The sequence below is a fragment of the Zootoca vivipara genome, chromosome 14 (genome assembly GCF_963506605.1).
Source record: "Zootoca vivipara chromosome 14, rZooViv1.1, whole genome shotgun sequence".
Classification (NCBI taxonomy): Eukaryota; Metazoa; Chordata; class Lepidosauria; order Squamata; family Lacertidae; genus Zootoca; species Zootoca vivipara.
The window spans coordinates 30620650-30643037 of record NC_083289.1 but is presented as its reverse complement, the minus strand read 5'-3'; the positions used below and the strand labels follow the sequence as shown (position 1 = coordinate 30643037).

The following is a 22388-nucleotide window of genomic DNA, read 5'->3' as shown; positions in this document are numbered from 1 at the left end:
AATATAGCAAACATACAAAAATATACATTATTTTTCTCCTTGTAAAAATCCCATATAAATTACTTGCAATATACATAACATTAAACTGGCCTGTGGAATATGATGACAGGAGCAGTGCTATTTTGGGGGGGGGGCAGCAAAATGTTTTGAACAAAGGAAGCCGGATTGACTCCCAAAAGCAGAGTCGAGGTTCCAGAGAAACTACAAGCCAGCTGTAGCTTCCAATGGAAGCATGTAACTCATTAACGTCAAATGAATGGTGGGGGTGGGGGTGGGGGTGGGGGGGGGGGTAGACTTGATTTTTAAAACACACTTGTTTTCTGGGACGCTCCAAAGGCCTCTCTGGATCACAGCTCATTTCCTTGTGTAAAGCAAAGAAACTGATTGAGGCTAGGATACTAGCACATGTACATTGGTAGCCAGTTCCATGGGTTAACAGCACATTGCTTTCAAGCTGGGATGGGGGAGGTGGGGAGTAACAGCTGCAGCATCTATTGGCCCATGCTGTGATGCGGACTGCTGAGGTTTGGCCAGGGACACACCTGTTGGAGCTTACAGACCAGCTGGCAGTTGAGCAGCCATGCTAAAAAAATACTTTTGCACAAAATTTGCAAAGAGGTGCTGCGATGCCACCTGCTTACTGAGCATTCATCCTGATACTTTAACACAGAGCTTATGCAACACTGCCAGCTGGTGCTTGTTCTCCTGCATTTCCCACTGCAACTTTCCATTGCTTTTTTTCCTTCCTTGATTTTTGCATGGCAGAAAAGCAACATGCTCAACTGCATTGGGAAGTCCAGGATAACAATCAAATTTTGCGTGAATAAAAACCGTCTGCCTAAAGGAAAAGCCACCTGAAAGCATAGCTTGCCTCAATTCAATTTTTTAATTGAATCTTTGCTTCTGAGCTGCTTGGGAGCATCACTTCTCTAAGCTTGGAGAAGCAGATCTTCCCTCTTCTGAAAAAGGGAAGAGTATAAATGTACAAACATTAGCCGTTTGTACTCTTCACGATATGTGGCACTGCCAAAAATGTGGGCTGTCCGCTGGCCCTTGGAGCCTTGGGGGAGCTACCCACAACGAGGGTAGACGGGGGCACTCCCCTGTGCTCATATTCCAGTGGCCTGTTTCAAATTATGATCTACAAACAAACAAAATACTGCTTCCATGATATATTATCCTGCTCTTATTTTAAAAGTTGCATGTGTCACCATTAGCTAAGGAAAGCATTGATTAAAGTGCTGGGCAGTAAATAGAAATAGTAAACACACAAACACCAAATATAAAGTAAAACACACTCAGGCACCTCAACATATACAATGATGGATGCAACACACCAAGCTATTCAATTGGGGGCGGGGGACACTGTTGGAATAAGTACCCAGTGAAACCAGCTCACATGGACAGGTCTCTGCAAACAGCATCACCCCCAGCCCCCCCTTTCAACAAACACTGTTGGCCCATCCAAAAGTCTGTTTCTGTTGACAGCATTTTGGCCGAAGAACAGGGGTCCTTTCTCTTAAAGACTCTCAGGCTGAAGGAAACTTTTGGGTTCCTTTTAAATATGCCCATGCTGAAATTCTGGAGGAGGGCATGGCTGTCTCAGGAGAAAACTTCCTGAGGGAGAATTGGTTGACTCGCCCCTGCGTAGTTTCTTCCTCCAAAGTGCACCTTCTTCGTGAAATGCCTAGAAGGGGAACCTGACCCCTTCCAGGTGCTGCAGTCTCTAGTCCCAGCCCAGGCTCAGCCTGCTGAACCCTGGAGATCTCTGGGCTTCTTTGCCTGGATGGTGTACCATTTGCCTTCAGCAAATCTCAATGAAGAACCATTTAAAAGTAGACCAGGTTGTATTTCTGTTTTTGACTTTAAAAGATCTGGCTTTGCTTCCTTACAAGTTTCTTCTTCTTCCTTTTTTTCTTGCTCTTGCCTGGATTCCGATTTCTTTTCTGCCTTTCTCTCCAAGGATGCTAATGCAAATATTGCACAGCTGGGCCCACCTTTTCTGGCTCCTGCTTGCCCTTTGAAAGACGGCATGATCTTGTCTGGCCTCTGAAAAAACCTTAATACTGTGAAAAGACTGATGCACTGCTAAGGCCACGGGCTGTGACTGTAGAAAGCAGTGGGTGGGAACTCTGGTGGCTCTAAGCAACAGCCACCTTCTTGTCTGTTGGCACCAAACTCACAAAAAGGCTGTTGCTCTTGCTTACTGTTCCCGTAAATGAGAGGCAAAGTTTTTGGCAACCAGGTTTGAGACTACAAAAGCCTCTTCCCTTCTGCTTACATGGGGGAGCCACCTGACTGCTGCAACCCTGTGGAACCTGGCTGCTATTTGCCACTGGGATGGACCCTGTTGTTTGCCCGCAACGGCTTCTTCTTTTTGACTACTGGCACAGCTGATGTTTGTGTCTTCTGTGGAGAAAGCAGGGCGCCCTGGCTGATGCCCTGCGGAGGGGCTTGGATAACCTTGATGGGCGACGTGGAGCTGCTGCGGGGCCGAGAGCGCAGGAAGCGGCTGCTGTTCTTAGGGGTGAAGTTAGATGAAAGCACCCCAGGATCTGCACGGATTGGGTGGTGCCGGCTTGCTTGTTGCATACCCCTCTTCCTGGGCTGTCCGCTCCGTGTGCCCTCTAGCTGGCACTCAATGTGGTACACATCGGCGGTCGCCTCATTCACCTGATCAAACCGGATGAGCAGTGTTTCGAAGAGGGAGAGGAGACGCTGGATGTCGGCATCCACTTCGGAGCTGTCCCGGGCGCTGGGGGCCAGGCTGAGTCCGTCCAGTTGGCTGGAGGAGGTGGAGGCGCGGGAGCTGTCGGAGGTGGCGGTGGGCGTGGGGCCTTGCAAGGAGTGGGAGTCCTGGCTGGAGGAGCGGGAGGGCAGCGGCTCCATGCCTTCGAAACGCACCTTGTGGCGGAACTGCAGAGGACAGAAAGGGGTTGTTTCAATGGCTGGGACTGTTTTACACAGCAAAAGGCTGGCTGGGGCCTGGCAGAGAAGCCAAAGCTATGCGTTTTGCTCCCGGCTGTCTCATTGCTGGTGTCTCAGAAATCCTCCCTGGCCTGGCGCCATCCCTTTCGGGACACAGGGTGGCAGCAGCACTCCCAAAAGTCCCTGGCTTTGATGCACAACCAAGTTGATAGATTGGCTTCCTGCAATTCTGGTCTGGCACACCAAGCGCCACAGGGTGCAGGAAGCTGCACGTCTCCAGCAGTTCTGGAGAACGTGGTGTTTGGGTGCAGAACTTCAGCTCCACCATCATCACAGCTTCCTTTTCACAAACAGCACCTTGGCTGCCCTGGAAGACTTGACGGGATATGCGCGAGATGGTTGGGCAAAATAAGTTCCCTGTGTTTGGGGATGGGATGGCAGTCCTCCCCATGACTAGCAAAACAGAATAAACTATGCAGACTAGGAAATTGTGCATAATTTATGCAGGTTGCAGAATGTGTCTTTTCTGCCTTTGGCAGAAGTAGTAGTATCATCACAACAGACCTTGCACAAGGGAAAGGGCTAGTCTGGAAGAGTTCTTCCCAAGAGTTTGGAGAGCAACTGCATAGCGCACATACCCCCACCCTCAAGCACAACTTTTTTGGGGGAAGCGGGGGTTTACCTCCTTGGCTTTGGTGAACCCCATCCACATCTTGAGCCTCCGGACAAAGAGCTCCACCATCTCGTAGTCCTGGGACTCGAAGGCTGGCCGGTACATCTCAAAGCGGGTCTCGCGGTAGTGGTGCATGAGCACTGCGGCAAAGAGCCGCAGGATCACCCACAGCTCTAGCACGACGTAGCTGGCGTAGAAGAGGTGGGAGAGCCCCACAGATTCGGAGAGGAAGAGGTGCAGGCTGCTGCTGCTGCGGAAGGCGGTGAAAAGGAGCTGGAGAGTGCTGGGGAAGCTGGGGAAGGCCTCAGAGTGGGAGAAGAGCTGGGCAAAAAGGAGACACAGCAAAAGTCTGAATATTAGCTCTATGTGGGTTGCCATTGTGGGCAACCATGTCCCATTTCACGTGCTGCCGTTGCTTGGGGGGGGCTTAGTAGGGCCTCTCCCTGGAGCACCTTGTGACTCTCCAGATGTGCTGTTGGATTTCAACTCCCATTAACCCTAGCAGGTGGTGTGGACAAGGCTTGGAGATGATGGGAGGAGTTGTAGTCCAAAGGCATCTGAGGGCATGGCGGCAGAAGCCTCTAAGCTGGCTTTTGGAGAGAACCTGGCCAAGCTAGTCAACCCGCCCTTCTCTCTGCCTGCTTCTGGGAGTCCAGACTTACCAGGAAGCCGAGCTGTGCATAAGCCAGAGTCAGTATTGTGAAGGCCAGCCCTGCAGCAAAAAGCTCCTTCGTAGACCTCTGCAAAGTCTTGCCAAAAGTGGACCATTGGCGGATGAAGCGCAGCTGTTGGGAAGCCTGTGGGGAAGGAAGATGAAAACAGAAGCCTGTTTAAAGCACTTGGCACCCCATGAAATGGCCCCTTTGCAGTGTTGAGGCATGTGAATGCTAGCAGCTTTTGAGTAGACAATTAGGAAGCCAAGTTAAACAAGAGTGTTTGAGAGTCTGATTGGAGATAGGGAAGCATAGCAACAAGTTGGTGATTGGCTAAGGCAGGCACCCCCAAACTGCGGCCCTCCAGATGTTTTGGCCTACAGCTCCCATGATCCCTAGCTAACAGGGCCAGTGGTTGGGAAAGATGGGAATTGTAGTCCAAAACATCTGGAGGGCCGAAGTTTGGGGATGCCTGGGCTAGGCTTTCCCTTATAAGCAGCATGACACAGCAGTTTGGTGTTGGAGTTTGGAGAAAGAGTTTGAATCTAGTCTGTGTAAATAGTAACTTGTATAAAGCTGCATTTATTCTGCGTCTATATAATAAAAGTTACAAAAATCAAGTTACTGTTCAGCAAGTTCTGTTCCTGAGTTGTCATTCATGGAATGCACTGGCTTGGCAGCTGGAGGTAGCAGAGAGTATGGTTCGAATTCATCAACATGCAGATCAGTCTGAAGGGCCATTTTGGGGGGTGGCGGGGGTTTCTGCTGACACCTGCTCTGTTTCTCTCGGCACCAGATGAAGACCCTTTCTCTCAGACTGTTAAATATCCTAAGGAATTCTTTTCTCAATATGTACTGTTATTTTTAAAGGTTTCTTCTTTTTAAAATCACACTGTAAGCTGCTCTGGAAAGGTTTTGCCTTGAAGGCTAGAAATAAATAAATTCATGCTCCTCTCTGAAAGGGGCCACAACTCCCTCTCCTGACAGGACAGCAAAACTCTTATAGAGGATTCGTTTCTTCCAATTCTTGCTAGAGAAGAAATGGGCTTAACATGTCTAAAGCGCTGGGGCCAATCTTGCTGCACTTAAGGGCTGAGGCTCTTTGCCCTCTGCTGGCCACTGTGTTTAAGCAGAAGTTGGTTCTGTCTTCTGCTTAGTCGCTCAATCCCATGAAGGCGCTTTCTCATCCCCTCACAAGCCCCAAAGCAGTTCTACATGGCAAATCTTAGGAAAAAGGAAAAGTCAGCCAGCCCTCCTGAAGTATGAAAGAAGAGGCGACTGCTGAACTACAACTCCCATCACTGGCCATGCTGGCTGCTGGGAGTTGAAGTCCAACAACATTCTGGAGGGCCGCAGGTTCCCAACCTCTGCAATTTGCTGAGATGGCGTTGATTCACCAGTATGTCTGTCTAATTTGGCTGCATCTCTCCTCACTTTTAGGCAGCCTTCCCCAGCCTGCTGCCTATCAGATGATGTTGGGGGGTTCCCAGTGCTCCCACCAGCCAGCCAGCAGGGCCAATGGTGAGTGCCGGTGGGAGCTGTAGTCCAGAAACATCTGTTTGGGAAGGCTGCCTCGCCTCGCTCTTCTGTTCCCTGAAGCAGTGACAAAACATGCATTGTCCCTGGCTTCCTTTCCTGAAATGCATTGAAAGGGAGGTCTGCATCATGCATGTCAGTGATCAAACTGTACCTTGACTGTAAGCACAAAGAGGAGGCAGGCCGCCAGGCAGCGGAAGGCGGTGTGAAGAGAAGCCACCTGGTAGAAGCTGGTGAAGCCCTGCTTGTCTCTCAGGTACTTGGCCCACTGCCGGTTGGCCAGGGTGACCTGGCTCAAGTGGACGACCACGGTGCCAGTGGTCAGGAGGATGAGCAGCCACTGCCAGTAGCTGCCCACGCTGGCAAAATAGGCCCGGCCTGCCTTCTGGATGGAGAGAGACTCTGAGACCACAAAGTAGACGACCACAATCATGAAGAAGACCTGGATTGGGGGGAAAGAGTCTGTTAGTGCCACGGAGATGGTGGCTTCCGGGGCAGCAGCCAAGTATGGCCTACTCAAGAAGAGATTCATTGAACTGAACGGGCCCAAGTGTTCCATGCTTATTACTGTCAGTGGTTCAACTCTGTGTAGGACTTCCATTGGAAACAACCCCAGGCTTTTATGTGTTTCTGCTTGTTATGGGATGTGAGCTCTCCAGTGTGGAAATTAACACAATTTTAAACTTTATTGGACAGGAAGTAGAACTATGTATGCTCCTTCCCTGTTCTGATTCCCTTATTGGAGTCTATAAAAAAGAGTACAATTTCCATTCTTAGCAACTCTGTGTGCCCTAAAGCAGCCTTCTCCAACTTGACGCTCTCCATATATTTTAGGACTGCAGCCCCCACCCCAATCCTTAGCTAGCACAGCCATGTTTTGGACTACAGCTCCCATCAGCCCCAGCATCATATGTTTGGGGCTTATGGGAACCATAGTCCTAAACATCCAGAGGGCACCATGTTGGGAAAGGAGGACAATGCCTCAACAGGTGACACCTGTCCTCACCCCTTCCCTTACTCAAATTCTTCATGTGGTTGGCACTAAATAAAACAGTGTAAACAGGAGAAGCAACAGTTGGAAGAAAGATGCTTCTGGGAAGAGGTGAAAGAAACCTTTCTTTGGGACTGACCATCATGAGGAGCTGCAGCGTGACTCCCTGGCTAAGTGGAAGGGGCGGGAGAGCAGCCACAGCCACGGCCGGCAGTGCATGCTTCACCACGGGGAACTCCAGCCTGAGTGTGATGACCGCATGGAGGCCCAAGCCAGGGTTGTACTGGGCCAGCTCCACAAAGACTGCTCGGCTCCTGCAGGAGGTAGAAAAGTGGGTCAGTGGCAGCAGAATAACATAGGAAGCTGCCTTATACATGCCTTGGTCCATCTAACTCAGTACTGTCGACACTGACAGGCAGCAGTACTCCAAGGTTCTGGCCTGGGAGTCTCTCCCACCCTTATCTACAGATGTTTGGGGGCCAAACCTTGGAGCTTCTGCAGTCCAGCAAGGAAGATATAGCAGCATCCTGTGTTAAGAGAAGGACTGAACAGGATGGTTTAAGTCTACTTGTTGGATAAGCGAGTCTGCCTAGCCCCTCAGATCGGCCTTACTAATCTGAGGCACTGATTCCCCCAACATGCTTACACGTTGCTGATCCAGTTGTTCCGCTGGAGGATCTCCAAGCGAGCCCTGCTTTCTTCCAGAGTTGTTCCCAGCTCCTGGGCATAACCACCGCTGTCATAGAAGGAGAGGTAGCCCCAGTACCAGGCCCTGAAAGAGAAGCAGGGGTAGGCCTATAGGTCAAGCCAAGGCATGGATGGAATTCGTCTTTCCCCCAAGTCTTCCATGCATTGGCAGGGCCTGGGCTCAGCCCATCTCCTGACTGAAAATGTCTGAAATTTAACTAGAGGACAAGTATGGGCTCTGCCTGCTCTTGCCACAGTGTCTCACACACTTCTGTCCTTTGTTGTGAGCTTATGTTCATACACCCAAATGCATTGGGAGCGAGGGGAAGGGATGAGAACTGAAAGGGGATGATGCCCTCAGGTTTCACTATTCTGGTCTCAAGTATATCTAGAAGTATCTAATGTAATTAAATCACCTATTCGGGCTCCTCCACAACTGTCATTATTGAACATGTGGACAAACAACACAAAAGCTTGTTGCCCTAAAGAGCTTTTGACATGAATGTTGGCTGCAGCCAGGATTTCAATAGCTCAGCAATGGAAAACCTTAAGAAATCTACACTTGCCTTTGTGGTATAGGAACTTATGAACTTCAGTTATTGTGGGGGAAATTACATACAGGCTGTGTGTTTCGAGGGGGATGTAGGATCCAGAACACTTTTAGGACATCTGATGGGGTTTTATTTCTAATCCTTTGGACTTAGATGCTCAACATTCATCATCCCTGCCAGCTTGGGAAATTGGATTTCTTGATACAGGTAGGTAGCCGTGTTGGTCTGAGTCGAAGCAAAATAGAAAAATTCCTTCAGTAGCACCTTAAAGACCAACTAAGTTTTTATTTTGGTATGAGCTTTCGTGTGCATGCAGTGTATCTGAAGAAGTGTGCATGCACACGAAAGCTCATACCAAAATAAAAACTTAGTTGGTCTTTAAGGTGCTACTGAAGGAATTTTTCTATTTGGATTTCTTGAGTTATATTGGTGTGGCACCATTTCGTTCTCCTATTATTTATTGCTTGTTTGCTTTGTATATGGCATGATGGTTTACCGTTATTGTACTTTTGGGTTGCTAGTAATGGTAATAAAAGGATTTTAAAAAATATATTGAAGAAGATACAGGGAGCTGGCAGGAAATGCCCTTCCTCTGATTTTTGCAAGGGATGTACAGGAGGAATCTAGTGCTTCTTACCCTGGTAGATCAGGTGGCGAGTAAGTCCATGATTGTGTGAGGTTGCTGGCAACACTCTTCCAGCCTACTGCGTAACTGGCCGTGTCAAAGCTGTCTGAACCAAGGATGCATTTCCCCCCAGTTGCAGACGGATTGGTCCCACTAAGGATATGGCGGACGGTACTGGAACACTCCGCTGGAAAAAAAGCAGTCAGAAGAGGGTTCTCCATTGGTCGCACTACTGTGATGACATTGCTGCATTATTATTTTTATGACCTTGCTTAGTTCTGAGGTTTTAACATAGGGTTCCAGTGAAGTGTGTATTGTTTTAAATGGCAATGGATTTTATGTAACATGCCCTGGGACCATTTGGTGCAGGGAAGGCTGGAAGTATTTGTTTAGTGTTTGGAAGGAAAGGTGGACTATAAAAGCAATTAATACATCTACAAACAATTCCCATGCAGAAACAGACTAGGAAAAATATCTGCTTAAAAGGCTTGTTGTGTGTGCCTGAATCTATGTTTTTTTGTTTAGTCGTTTAGTCGTGTCCGACTCTTCGTGACCCCATGGACCATAGCACGCCAGGCACTCCTGTCTTGCACTGCCTCCCGTAGTTTGGTCAAACTCATGTTCGTAGCTTCGAGAACACTGTCCAACCATCTTGTCCTCTGTCGTCCCCTTCTCCTAGTGCCCTCAATCTTTCCCAACATCAGGGTCTTTTCCAAGGATTCTTCTCTTCTCATGAGGTGGCCAAAGTATTGGAGCCTCAGCTTCACGATCTGTCCTTCCAGGGAGCACTCAGGGCTGATTTCCTTAAGAATTGATAGGTTTGATCTTCTAGCAGTCCATGGGACTCTCAAGAGTCTCCTCCAGCACCATAATTCAAAAGCATCAATTCTTCGGCGATCAGCCTTCTTTATGGTCCAGCTCTCACTTCCATACATCACTACTGGGAAAACCATAGCTTTAACTATACGGACCTTTGTCGGCAAGGTGATGTCTCTGCTTTTTAAGATGCTGTCTAGGTTTGTCATTGCTTTTCTCCCAAGAAGCAGGCGTCTTTTAATTTCGTGACTGCTGTCACCATCTGCAGTGATCAAGGAGCCCAAGAAAGTAAAATCTCTCACTGCCTCCATTTCTTCCCCTTCTATTTGCCAGGAGGTGATGGGACCAGTGGCCATGATCTTGGTTTTTTTGATGTTGAGCTTCAGACCATATTTTGCGCTCTCCTCTTTCACCCTCATTAAAAGGTTCTTTAATTCCTCCTCACTTTCTGCCATCAAGGTTGTGTCATCTGCATATCTGAGCCTGAATCTATATATAAAATAAATGTGTATGTGTGTGAATTTATCATATATTTCTGCTTCCATCTCTCAAGTGTTCCCAAAATTACAGCCTCTGGCTTTTGAGAAGAGCATCTAAAATGGCAGCATCCTGTGTTATAATTTCCAGGTGCAGAATCGAGAGAGGCAAGAATCAAAAGGGTTGCCTCCTAGCCAAGGCTTCCTCCATGGAAGGCAAGGCTCTCCATCTCTTGGGACTGACATTGTTGGTTGTCTGCACAAACTACAAATTGCCACAATCAGACCCCAGGGGCTTAGCAAGAGGTGCTGGGAGATTAAATCATTTTGGATCTGCCTTTGCCAGCCTGGTGTCCGCCAGCCTTTTGGACTATAACTCCCATCAGCCAGCATGGCTGTAAGATGCTGGAACTTATGGGAGCTGGGGTCTAGCAATATCTGGTGGGTGTCAGGTTACTGGAGGCTGTCCTAGATGCTTCAAGCCTGCGCATGACAACAGAGGCTCACACAGCACCACCATTGTTGCGAGTCCTGCAGAGACAGGAAACTGCTTCACTTACAGAAATAATCTAGCTGCAGGTTCTGAACAATCTTCAACGGCAGCCTCACATGCAGTACATTACAGTTACCTAACCTAGTGGCTACTGGAACAGAGTTCAGTGAAGCCAGGACCTTCCCATCCAAATCAGGTCGCAGCTAGGCCACCAGCCAAAGCTGGTAGAAGGAGCTACGGAGGCCACATGTGCCTCTGGTGATCCAGTAATGGACCCAGGAGCGCTCCCAAGTGGCACACATGCACCTCCAGGGGAGCATGACCCCATCCAGGACCATCTTAATGAGGATCTCCCACCTACCTTCTTGGAGGCGGATCTGCCGCAACCGTGGGGACCCCAGGGTGACGCTGTAACTTCCCCGGCCTGACTGGTTGTTGTAGAGATAGGGCAACAGCCCCTGGGACATCCAGACCCAGAACTCGTCAGATCTGTGCAGGCACAGTGGAGAGAGAAAAAGGAAGGAGGCGGTTGAGTGGAGACTTTGCAATTCTACAGCCAAGTTTGGCATTAACCAACCAAAACTCCTGAATGGTTCATACTTCAGTAGTCACCAGTTTCTGTGGCAAAGAGGAAAGAGGAATTTCTTGGGCCCAGCAAGGAGTTTCTGTCCCTACAATATGACATCACTTATTCAGGGAACCTGACTTACACTGAGTCAGAGCCCTGGTCTATCAAATTATGTATTGTCTTCCCCACTCTTCCCCAACCTTGTGAATGGCAGACATTTTTTCCCCATCAGCCCCAGGCAGTACAGCTGTTTGGGACTGCAATTCCCGCCAGCAAAGCTGAGCAGAGTGCTGAAGAGGAACATTTCCAAACATGGAGCTGGAGACATGAGCAGCAGCTGAGCTATGCTGAAATACCTCTTGATGCGCAGGAACTGCTCACTGCCCAGCTGCTGCTTGATGGAGCTCTGCAAGAGGAACGCCCGGCTGTTGTGCGAAGCATCACCATAGTTGGTCAGGAGGGTCGCCAGGAGGAACAGCATGTAGATGAAGAAGTTCTAGCAGGGATGACAGACGGAGGATCTGATTCGCTCTCTTGCTGGGAACCGCCTGTGGCTACCTCAGCAGAAGACCCACCCACAGCTTGCACAAACCAGCAGAATCTCACCCCCTGCCCGCCCTTGGAGTGGGACCACCATGCACAGGGATGCTCCTTCGATTGGGAGCTGTTGGATGGGCCCTCTTTGGAACATAGAAAGCTGCCTTATGGTGAATTGGTCCATGTAACTTAAGCACTGTTGACTCACTGAGTGGCAGCAGAGGCTCTCCAGGACTGCATCCAGGGAGTCTCTCTAGTCCTACCAGGAGATGGCATAGGGGATTCAACTTGGGACCATCTGCCTGCAGAGCAACTGCTCTACCACTGAGCTCCAGCCTGTCTCCTGTGCTCCTCTCCCTATGGGTCCATCTAAGCTCTTAAGGATTTTAGGCAAGGAGTCTTGTCCAGTCCTCCCTGGAAAAGCCATTGGGGATTGAATTTGCGACATTCTAAAGCAGTTGCTCTGCCACTGAGCTTTCAAAGTGCCCAGTGCTGCCAGGAAAGCACACAGGGCCTGCCCTCCTCCTCTTCATTCCCTCCCTTGCAAGTCTCCCTCCTAAAATGCATCAGATGCCACAAACTGGCAGCAGCTCCCCCTCTTCACCTTGAGCAGGCCGTGCAGAAGCTTCACTTTCTTGGCCTCTTCCTTGGCTTGAAAGAGAGCGAATCCCTGAGGGGGCCGGACCCGGCCAATCTTCTCCGACACGTGCTCCACAAACGGGTACTCCACCAGAGTGTCGTCCTCCTCAGGGTGCAGGCGCTTGGCCACCAGTGAGAAGTAGAGGGCCTCCAGCAGAACCTGGGCAGGGCAGAGGGGGAACATTCAGGGAGGTGGCTTCTTGAACCGCTTGACCAGTGCACAAGTCATCAGTGGGTCCGAGACACATCTGTAAATTGTAATTCTAAATTCCACTGCTGAGAAACTTTGGCGATTCGTTTTATTTCTATTTATATGCTGCTCAGTTGGAAATGGGACATGGTTTGGAATGGCAACCTGGAATTGTCCGGAAGCAGCCTCTCCCGCTGAGCTTCTGTCAGAGCCTACCTTGGATGGTTCCCAGAGCAAGAAGGAGGAGAGGAAGCTAAAAATCCCTGAGATGAGCCACATGAGGGCCACGCTGGAAGTGAAACCAACTCCAATCCACACGGAGACTCCAAAGCAGATGACCAGGCAGGCCAGGCTGATGGCATGGGCCAGGTAGGAGCACCAGAAGGGAAGCAAGCGCTTCCGGAGAGCGTGATCTGTGACTGCAGGAGAAACACACACAAGACAGAAGTGGTGAGCAGGGGCTGGTTTGCTTTATTCAGTCTGCTTCTGTGGGGCAGGGGCAGCAGCTACATGCTACACACGTAAGGCAGGGCCTGCACAATTCTTAAAAGTCTTTTATATAAATAGAGGGGGAAAGATGGCATTTGGAAAAGTGTACCCAATTACTTGTTATTTTTCTCAAGATCTGCTCACCCTGTCCTGGTGCTGCAACAGAAGCTGGTAAGAAGCACCACAGGGGCTGGGCAGATGCCCTCATGAAAGGTTGCAGACCCGCACGTATGTGCACGTCCATAGAGTTACAGGAGTCAGTAATCTGGCTTCATTCCCTAGAATGGAGTGTCTATGAGGGGAGGGTGTAAGAACATAAGAGCCTGCTGGAGCAAGCCAAGAGCCTATCTCACTGTTCTCACTGTGGCCAACCATAAGCCCATTATGGGACACCCGCAAGCGGGATCCAAGCACAAGAGCACTCTCTCCTGCTGTGGTTTCCAGTAACAGGTATTCAGAAGCATTGCTGCCTCTGACTGTAGGGGTAGAACATACCCATCATGGCTAGTAGCCACAGATAGTCTAATCATCCTCCATGAATTTGTCTCCTCTTTCAGAGCCATTCAAGTGGGTGGCCATCACTGCGTCCTGCGGGTGCGAGTTCCATAGTTTAACTATGCACTGTTCTGACTCTTCCAACGCAATAGAGGAGGTCTTCAGCTTAGGCAGAGTGGGAGCGTGATAAGCTGAAGGTGACGGAATTCATATCAGTGGTTCCCACAGTGGGTGCTACCACCCCCTGGGGGTGTGTGTGATGGGATTACCTAGGGGGCGCTAAGAGGCTAGGTGGCAGCACAGGAGGTGTAAATGGCTATAATACTTTGAAAAGCTGGCATCACTGGATCAAGTTCATTAACTTTGTGGAATTAATTAAACTAAATACAGTAGTTTTAACTGGGTTTTGAATAATTGTGCAATTAATTGTTACTGTTTTGAATTTTATTGTGTTAATATCTTCCTTAGTGGTAGGGGACGCAGGGATGAATTTATGGAACTAAGGGGGGAAAGCTTGGAAACTGCTGGTTTGGAAGAAATCCTACCACAAGGGAGGAGGGGATGGGAGGTGGCTCAGTCTCTGGGAGGAAGATGCTAGCCTAGGCAAGACTGGAAAGTGAAGGTGACGTGATGGGTCTGTGCATTCCCCACCCACTTCCACAATCTCACTTCCAAACTGGTCACCAATTGCCAAATCCTGCCCCACCTGTTCGCGTTGATTTGGCCGAGCGGTTCAGTTCTCTGCCAGGGGCTGCTGCTGTTGCTGCTACATTCTGCCCTTTCTCGGTCAGCCGTTGCATCATGATAGTCTCTGTCTTCTCCCCAAGCATGCTGGATCTGCCAGAAAAAAACACAAGGGTGTTAAGCACTGCATTTCCTTTGGGATGGGGGTCAGTAAGCAGCTGGCCTCATGCACAAGCACCGGCACCACTACCCCCTCTGTCATGGGAGACTTACAGCCCTGAGATGAGGTCCGTTTCAACCCTGGGGTATGGCCCCATTTCCTGAGGGTGGGAGAGGCTGCCAGCTCCATCGGTGAGAATCTGCCGGATCAGATCTTCATCTGCAACCAAGAAACTTGTGTCAAGCTGGGTTCACATCAAGATATGTTAGCAGCATGAAGTGTGCTTGTAGCAGTTACTGTGTGGGGCATATGTGTTACTCTTCAAATGTATGTGGAACAGATTTGCAAAAGTCTGATTCTCCCATGCAGCAGTCTCTGAGAATCCTTCTTGGCCCTATGCTGCGTGCAGTGGACATGAATGCCCTAGAAAGGGGGAAAGTGAACCCTCTGCTTCTCCTACATTCTTACTCTGCCTTTTTTCAATTGCACAAATATTTCCTTCCTTTGTTCCTTCCACTCCTCCGTATAAACACTATTCAGGTTAACAGGGCCAGACCTACTATTGGGCGGAGAGTCACCTCCCTCAAGACAACAGGTGCCAGAGGGTGGCAGCACCTCCCAACCCCCAATTCTGCTTGAATTCCTTAATCTAGCTGCTCTGCACCTCCTCAGGTAGCAAGCTGCTCTCGAGAACCATGTAGATCAATATCCCGATGCTAGGGTTGAAATCAGATGCAACGGACTCTCTAGATCAGGCATCCCCAAACTGCAGCCCTCCAGATGTTTTGGCCTACAACTCCCATGATCCCTAGCTAACAGGACCGGTGGTCGGGGAAGATGGGAATTGTAGTCCAAAACATATGGAGCGCCGAAGTTTGGGGATGCCTGCTCTAGATTCTCTGCTAGTCCTTCATCTCAGGCAGCAAATCTCTTGTTCCTGACTATTAAGGGCACCTGGCAAACCTCAGAAGGGAAGCTGCAGCCCTCCAGATGTTAAGACTCCAGCTCCCAGCAGCCCGCACGGTCAGGGAAGATGAGAGTTGTAGTCCAGCAACATCTGGAGGGCCACAGGTTCCCGACCTCAAAGAGAAGTAAATGTTTGTTGCAAACAATCCTTTCCTTTATGAATCCATTCAGATTTGGACTGTTTTCCTGTCCACCCGCCTCTTACCTGAAGCTGAGAAGTATCTGGCCTGAGCTTGCGGGAAGCCAAGTGACAAACTGTCCTCCTCAGCCGCCAAGGGAGCCTCCAGGCCAAGATGGCGGCTAGTCCTGCCCCTCTTCAGCTTCTGGATTGTGTTGCCCATGATGGAAGGGTCGCTGAGCAGGTCAGGCCAGTTGAGCAGGGCCTCGTTGGAGTGCCACCGTATCAGGCTGAGGCAGAAACAAGAGCAGAAAGGAAGGATGAGTACGGGGACAAGGAACACCCTTAGGCAGAGCTCTTTAATAAATACAACCCTCCTCTTCAAGCTGACCTCACAGCCCAAACTGAAGCCGAATACATACATCTCAGAGAGACAAGTGTGGTGTAGTGGTCAGAGTGCTGGACCTAGGACCTGCGAGACCAGGCTTCAAATCCCTGTTCTGCCATGAAACTCACTGGGAGACCTTGGGCCTGTCATAGTCTCTCAGCCTAACCTCCCCTCACAGAGGAGTTGTGAGGATAAAATGGGAAGAGAACCACGTACAGCACCTTGAAGGAAAGGCAGGATATAAATGCAACAAATAAATAAATCCCATTTACCTTTTCGAATCGTCCAGGAACAAATCTGTTTTGGTCTGCTCTGAAAAGGCCTGTAGGGAAGGAAAGAGTGTTCACTGCTCAGCCAGCCTTGGTTCTTTAGGATCAATGCAGCCCCTCAGGGAAGCACTACTGAGAAGACTATTCATTAGATATAGGCCACATTGTTTGTTGTTTAGTCATTTAATCGTGTCCGACTCTTTGTGACCCCATGGACCAGAGCACGCCAGGCACTCCTGCCTTCCACTGCCTCCCGCAGTTTGGTCAAACTCATGTTCGTAGCTTCGAGAACACTGTCCAACCATCTCGTCCTCTCTCGTCCCCTTCTCCTTGTGCCCTCCATCTTTCCCAACATCAGGGTGTTTGCCAGGGAGTCTTCTCTTCTCATGAGGTGGCCACATTATATTATATAATATTCATTAGACACTAGGCCACAGGCAGCTGACATAAGCCCCTCACTCAGATGTTGCTGGACTCCAACCACCTCCATCAGCTCTAGTCAGCAAGGTCAATGGGTCAGGGATGGTGGAAGTTCAGGACCTCAAGGACCTTCTCTCAGCCTAACCCACCTCACAAGGTTGTTGTGAAGATAAAATGGAGAGGGGGGAAGAACCAAGTACACCACTTTAATGCTCCTTGGAGCAAATGTGGAATATTAATGTAGTAATATTAATAATAATGATGGGAGTTGGGAGACCAGCAACATCACGAGGGCCAGGGGCTCTCCGCTGTTGAATGAGGTAAAAGGACACAGATCTGAGGGAAAGAAAGGCAGGGCCTGAAGTGGGGAAGGGCCTAGGACCCCTTTAGAAACCACCCCACACTTCTGTCCTGCCACTTGCCACTCTCACCTCTGTCCGAAGCCCAGGGAAGGTGAGGAAGGCGCTCTCCATAAGAGACGAGTCCAGGTAGTTGTCGATCTCTAAGGACTGCTGGTCTGAATGGGCCAGGGACTGGCTGACAGACACCTAGGAGAGAAGAGGGCACTTGAGGCAAGGAAGGACGTTTTCCTTTCAGCTGGAAGGGCAAACAGATGTCTGGGTAACCCCAACTTTTGAGGAGGGTGCCTAAAGTCACTTTGATCTTATTTTGAATGGAAAAAGCCAGCCAGCTTCCAACAGCTCTTACTTTCTCTCCCTTTCCCTATTTAAAAAATAGCTGTCAGGGATGGGGGATGAGGGTGCCACTTCTCTAAGTCAGAAATTCACAAGAACATCTGACTTGCTAAACATCTTTGTTATTCAGAGGGGCCTTTTCAGTCACATTTAAGCTTCCAGAAATCGATCTCTGCGATCGCAAGAGGACTGTTGCCAGTCTGTGCAGAAGAATGCAGCCAGTTGGGTCAATGGCTACCAAACTTGCTGGTATAAGATGGCTTCATATGTGGCACCCATGAGCTGTTTTCCTCTTCTGGGCACCAGCCAATCTTGAAGAGGAACCTCAAAAATTCTGGTAAAGAACTGTGCATTCAGTGAATGATGCAAAACACAGATGTACACAAGCAAAATATTATAATGCATGGATATATAAACATGACTATCTTCTCTAAAAATAGGAATTGCCATGTTTGCTTTCCAACCCATTAAGGAAATAACCAGTGAAATTTATTAAATGAAACATTCTGGCTAAAACGGGTAACCATAGAACATAGGAAACTGCCTTATACCAAGTCAGGTGACCGTTGGCTCAACTAGTTCCATGCTGCCTGCACTAACCAGCAGCTGTTCTGCAGTGTTTCAGGCAGGGAGTTTTTCCTGGCCCTTACCTGGAGATTGATCCTGGGACCTTCTGCATGACTGGCAGGTGCTCTAACATTGAGCTATAGCTGTTTCCTAACATCTAAAATCATATTTATTGCGGCGGCCTGCGGCCAATTGAAGGTCTTGCCCAGAAACAGGCTACTGCCCCCTTCCCAATGCACTGTTACCTTGCTCCGTGCCATTCGGAAGAGGAAGAGGAGGACCAGGTACAGGGGGTAGACAACCAAACTGGACACCAGACCAACCACAGCTGTCTCACCATTGACCGGGATCAAGGTGGAGATGGCCACATTGCTAGGAAAAGACAGGAGAGAATAAGCAGGGAGGGAGGGCGCTAGTGCAAGACAATGCTGAGATGGACATTTGCTCTAAGGGACCCCCCCCTCATATTTATGAGTGTAAGGTGTTTTAAATTGTTTTTAATGTTGTTTCTAACCTGCCCTGGTACCTTAGGGTGATTGGCAGGAAACAAACAAACAAACAAAGGCACCTACCTTCTTATGTTCTTAAGCCCACAAGAAGAAGAGTTTGGATTTGATATCCTGTTTTATCACTACCCGAAGGAGTCTCAAAGTGGCTAACAATCTCCTTTCCCTTCCTCCCCCACAACAGACACCCTGTGAGGTGGGTGGGGCTGAGAGACTTCAGAGAAGTGTGACTAGCCCAAGGTCACCCAGCAGCTGCATGTGGAGGAGCAGGGAATCAAACCCGGTTCCCCAGATTACGAGTCTACCGCTCTTAACCACTACACCAGTGGCCATGCTATCCCAACAGCCTCCCCACTGATCTTCTATCTTTGAAAGAAAGTGGCCCTCCTGGGCTAGAGAGGACCAGAGATTTCCAACACACCTGAAGTTGACATCTCCCACAATGCCGTACCACACGGCATTGGCACACAGGAAGAGGAAGACAAGGAGGCAGCAGCAGGATGCCCTCTGGACGCGGGTGAAGCGGCTGCGGGGGGGACGGTCCCACAGGGACAGCCAGACATGCTTCTCAAAGAAACCCCGCTGCAGCTCCTCAACGAAGATCCTCAAGAAGCTCCTCAGGTCAGCCTCGCCTGTGCAGTCAGAAGGGGGGAAAGGGTCAGTCAAAAATGCCCATCTTAACATTATTGTCCCTGCAGAGAAGGAATCTCACCTCAACCCGCACCCCCAAGTGACGGTCCTCATTTCAGTCTTCAAAGTTTGACTGGGGTTCAAGCAGAGCCCCATTTCAGCTTGCCACATTCATTCATTCATTTATTTAAAAATTTAAACAAAGTAATAATAATACAAATAAAAATGTGCACACACCGAGACCACTATATCCCTCAATTCTTTATATCATTCTTCTATTTGAAATCCACTCTGCTTTTTCCATTTCCTAGCTACGATCACTCTCGCCGCTGTGAGCAAGTTTGTGACTATTGCCACATTTATTTAACAAAAGGTATAAATTGCTAAATCATCACCAACAAAAACCCTAATGGGCTGTTATAGAAAGATTTTGAGTCTTCAATGTGCTCCTCTCCCACTCACTGGCAGCAAAGACTTCCTTCTCCACCAGGCCGTCATTCTCCTCGCTTTCGACAGACAGCCAGTCGTTCACCAGGAAGTGGTAGCTCTTGCAGGTCTGCAAGTCTCTGACAATGACATGCTGCAGGTACCATGATGGATTTAGCCCTAAGTAGCATGGAAAGGAGAAGGAAACACAGCTTTAGGACATCTTCCTTTTATCTAATTTGATTCCAAGATACACCCACTAACATTCTCCATGAATTTAAACTGTTTGAGGGGGGCAGGCGGAGGGGGTGTGTGAGGTGGGATCATGAGAACAGGGCTGGCCCAAGACATTTTGTGGCCTGAGGTAAAATACAAGATGGCACCCCCCTTGTTGTACATTCAAAAGTCAAATGAAAAGGCAGCTGAATTTGACTTCGGCGCTGGCAAAGGGATTCATACCTAGTTTAGGAAAAGTGTAACAGGCTTTTTGGCCCACATACATCTGTCCTCCAATAGAGAAGGATGATAATTGGGAGATTCACAAAGAAAAGCCGCTTCTCCTTAAAGCTGCTCACTTCTCCTTCTGAAGCCATATGCTGCCTGAGGCAGTTGCCTCATTCTGACTAATGATCAAACCAGCCCTGCCTGAAAATGGTCTCTGTAGTTTTTTAAGTGACCGTTTTATATTCATTATGTTTCTCATTCAGCTTTAACAATTCAGGATCTGCTAAACTGTAATTATGATATTCTCTGCAAAATGCTAGCAATGAGTTTTGTTCTTTGTCTTGGCAGATGGGAGAGACGCAGCTTTAAAGGGGGGGGGGGGCTCCAGCGGAAAACTGCCAAGTTGCAATCCATCAAAGAATTGCAGCTCTACTCATTTGGGTTGCAGAGGCCGGATGGATCCCAATTTGTTTTCTAGGCGCACACTTTGCACACACAACTGAGCTGGTGTGGGATGGGATTGAGTGTTATCTCTACCCACTGACGCCACCTAATAACCGCTAATAACCCTGGGAGAGCCAGTGTGGTGTAGTGGTTAGAGTGCCGGGCTCATCCATCCTCGACCATGGCGCTCACTGGGTGTTACTCTGGGCCAGCCACTGTTGTCTCTCAGCCTAGCCTACCTCACAGGGCTGTTGTGTGGATTACATGAGGAGGGGGAGAGCCAGGCAACAACAAACACAAACAAACAAATAAGCAGGCTTTGGGTCCTAAGGCCTGGCGCGCCTCAGCTGCAATCTGCTCCCACACACGCACCTTTATTGTCGTGCCAGATGCGAATCTTCCACACGCTCCCGAGGCTCCGTTCTGTGGCGATCTGGAAGATATTGAGGCTGTTGCGGTGGAAGGCGTTTTCCCCATCCAGGTGCCGGTGCCCAGATTTGCTCTCCATTCCATACAGAGTGATTCCCACATGAGCTGTTGTCCCTGGAAGGAAGGAAGGAGGGAGTGAAATTCTTAAAGAAGGAAACTACAGTAGCCTGGTTTTTGTCTCATGTGGGGCAGGGGAGGGGGAGGCGAAATGGGACCCTTCAAGCATCCTTCAACCCCTGCATCCCCCAGCCTCCAGCCTGGGGCAAATGGTCCCCCACCCTCTTTGCACCTCAGCTTTGCATATGGAGAAAGGGGACCCTGGGGAAGAAAGGCGTCAAGTTCATTTTAATTTGCAGTTCCTGATCCAATAACTGAAGCGAAGATTTATGCTACGCTGAATTTCGTGGTGCGGTTTTATGTCAGGTTTTTTTTTTTAAAAAAAATACATCAGGGAAATTTAACCATGACCCACCTTACATTGCGAATTACATTAAAAATGCATTGTTTTTTTGGGGGGGGGAAGCGCAAACAAAAGAAACCCCCAATTCTCTAACACACATCCACACAGTTGTTTAACATACAGCCTGAGGAAGTGTCCCGGTGATCTCAAAAGGTCACTCGTGACTTTGTGGCACTTTGGTTGGTTTTAAATTATTCACTATTATTCATTAAATTTGCTGGCAACTTGTTTACACATAAAGGCCTCTAAAAGCAACATTAGGAAGAACCTTATGGTGACAAGATTCATTCGACAGTGGAGCAGTCTCCTTTGAAAGCTGGTGGACTCTCCTACATTGGAGGTTTTTCAGCAGAGGTTGGGGTGGCTACCTGTCAGGGATTCTTGAGCTGTGATTCCTGCATTGCAGGGGGTTGGACTAGATGATCCTTGGGGGTCCCTTCCAACCTTACATGATTCTATGATGACTTGCAATGTACATTCATACAAAAAGACATGCAGGTAATAAAAAAACCACAACCCTAAAGGGAGATTGCTGTCCAGCAGGGTTCAGGTTATTCTCCATCCCCCTCTCTTTGTAGCAAGGGGAAGTGCACCAGGCTTCACAAAGGCAAGTTTGGGAAGGGTTACTTTGCATTCTGGTCAGCACAGGAACACGCTTCTCTGGTGTGCTATTCCACCACACCCAGGGATCACATTACAGCATCCTTGAGAGCAGCAGCTGAGGGGCTGGACGGATCCGTCCTCCATTTCCTCTCCAAACAGGAGTGGCTCTAATACACATTCGCTTGCCAGGATTTTACTGGGAGGGGATGTTTGTCCTGGATATTCTCTCCACAGAGCGGCTAAAAAGGCTTAATCCAGGCTCCTCTTTGCTCTGTTAACGGCTGCCAAGGGCGCAACAGTTCCACCTAGCCCACCCCAGCGACCCTCTTGATCTGTGGTGTGCGGTTTAAGCAGGGTGGCCTTCACCAACCTGGCGCCTTTTCCAAAAACTTGTTTTTTTGAAGAGGAGAAGAACTAAGCTCTAGTCAGAACAGAGCTACTGCTATTAAGCCCATGGATTCCAATGGGTCTCCGCTGAGTAGATTTCAGCTGGCTGCAGTCCTAAAAAGCTAAACCTAAACCTAAGCGTGCTTACTTCCTCCTCCCTCCCAAACCATTCCCCTTTTGTGCCATGTCTGTTTGGATTGTAAACTTGCAGGTAGGGATGGTCTTTCCCCCCCTTAGTAGTTTACAAGCCACTCCTGAAGCCTTTTTTGGTTTGAAGAGCAGGGGGGAAAGCCATTATTTTTTAAAGGTCTATTTTTATTTTAAAAACTCATACCCAGTACAAAGTATCTTTTTATAATACACCAGAATTTTTTAAAAAATGGTTTCAAAATCTAATCTAAAAAGGAACAGGAGAAAAGAGAAGGAAAAAGGAAAGGAAAGAAGA

The 22388-nt window shown here is 48.9% G+C and overlaps 1 protein-coding gene across 1 annotated transcript in view; it reads right to left on the bottom strand.

Annotated features, from left to right (window-relative positions):
• Window positions 1-275: 275 nt before the first annotated feature.
• PKD1 (polycystin 1, transient receptor potential channel interacting) overlaps window positions 276-22388 on the bottom strand; it is a 109299-nt gene continuing 87186 nt past the window's right edge. Inside the window, exons 27-46 of the mRNA XM_060282945.1 lie at window positions 20437-20607; window positions 19213-19356; window positions 18542-18752; window positions 17860-17986; window positions 16784-16900; window positions 15936-15985; window positions 15363-15565; window positions 14305-14410; window positions 14054-14184; window positions 12580-12782; window positions 12139-12333; window positions 11354-11493; window positions 10791-10918; window positions 8657-8831; window positions 7428-7553; window positions 6921-7095; window positions 5945-6232; window positions 4264-4398; window positions 3611-3922; window positions 276-2916 (exon numbers count right to left, since the gene is read on the bottom strand). Of these exons, the coding sequence (XP_060138928.1) occupies window positions 2326-2916; window positions 3611-3922; window positions 4264-4398; window positions 5945-6232; window positions 6921-7095; window positions 7428-7553; window positions 8657-8831; window positions 10791-10918; window positions 11354-11493; window positions 12139-12333; window positions 12580-12782; window positions 14054-14184; window positions 14305-14410; window positions 15363-15565; window positions 15936-15985; window positions 16784-16900; window positions 17860-17986; window positions 18542-18752; window positions 19213-19356; window positions 20437-20607 (3728 nt within the window). The 3' untranslated portion in view covers window positions 276-2325. The remainder of the gene's footprint in view (window positions 2917-3610; window positions 3923-4263; window positions 4399-5944; window positions 6233-6920; window positions 7096-7427; window positions 7554-8656; window positions 8832-10790; window positions 10919-11353; window positions 11494-12138; window positions 12334-12579; window positions 12783-14053; window positions 14185-14304; window positions 14411-15362; window positions 15566-15935; window positions 15986-16783; window positions 16901-17859; window positions 17987-18541; window positions 18753-19212; window positions 19357-20436; window positions 20608-22388) is intronic.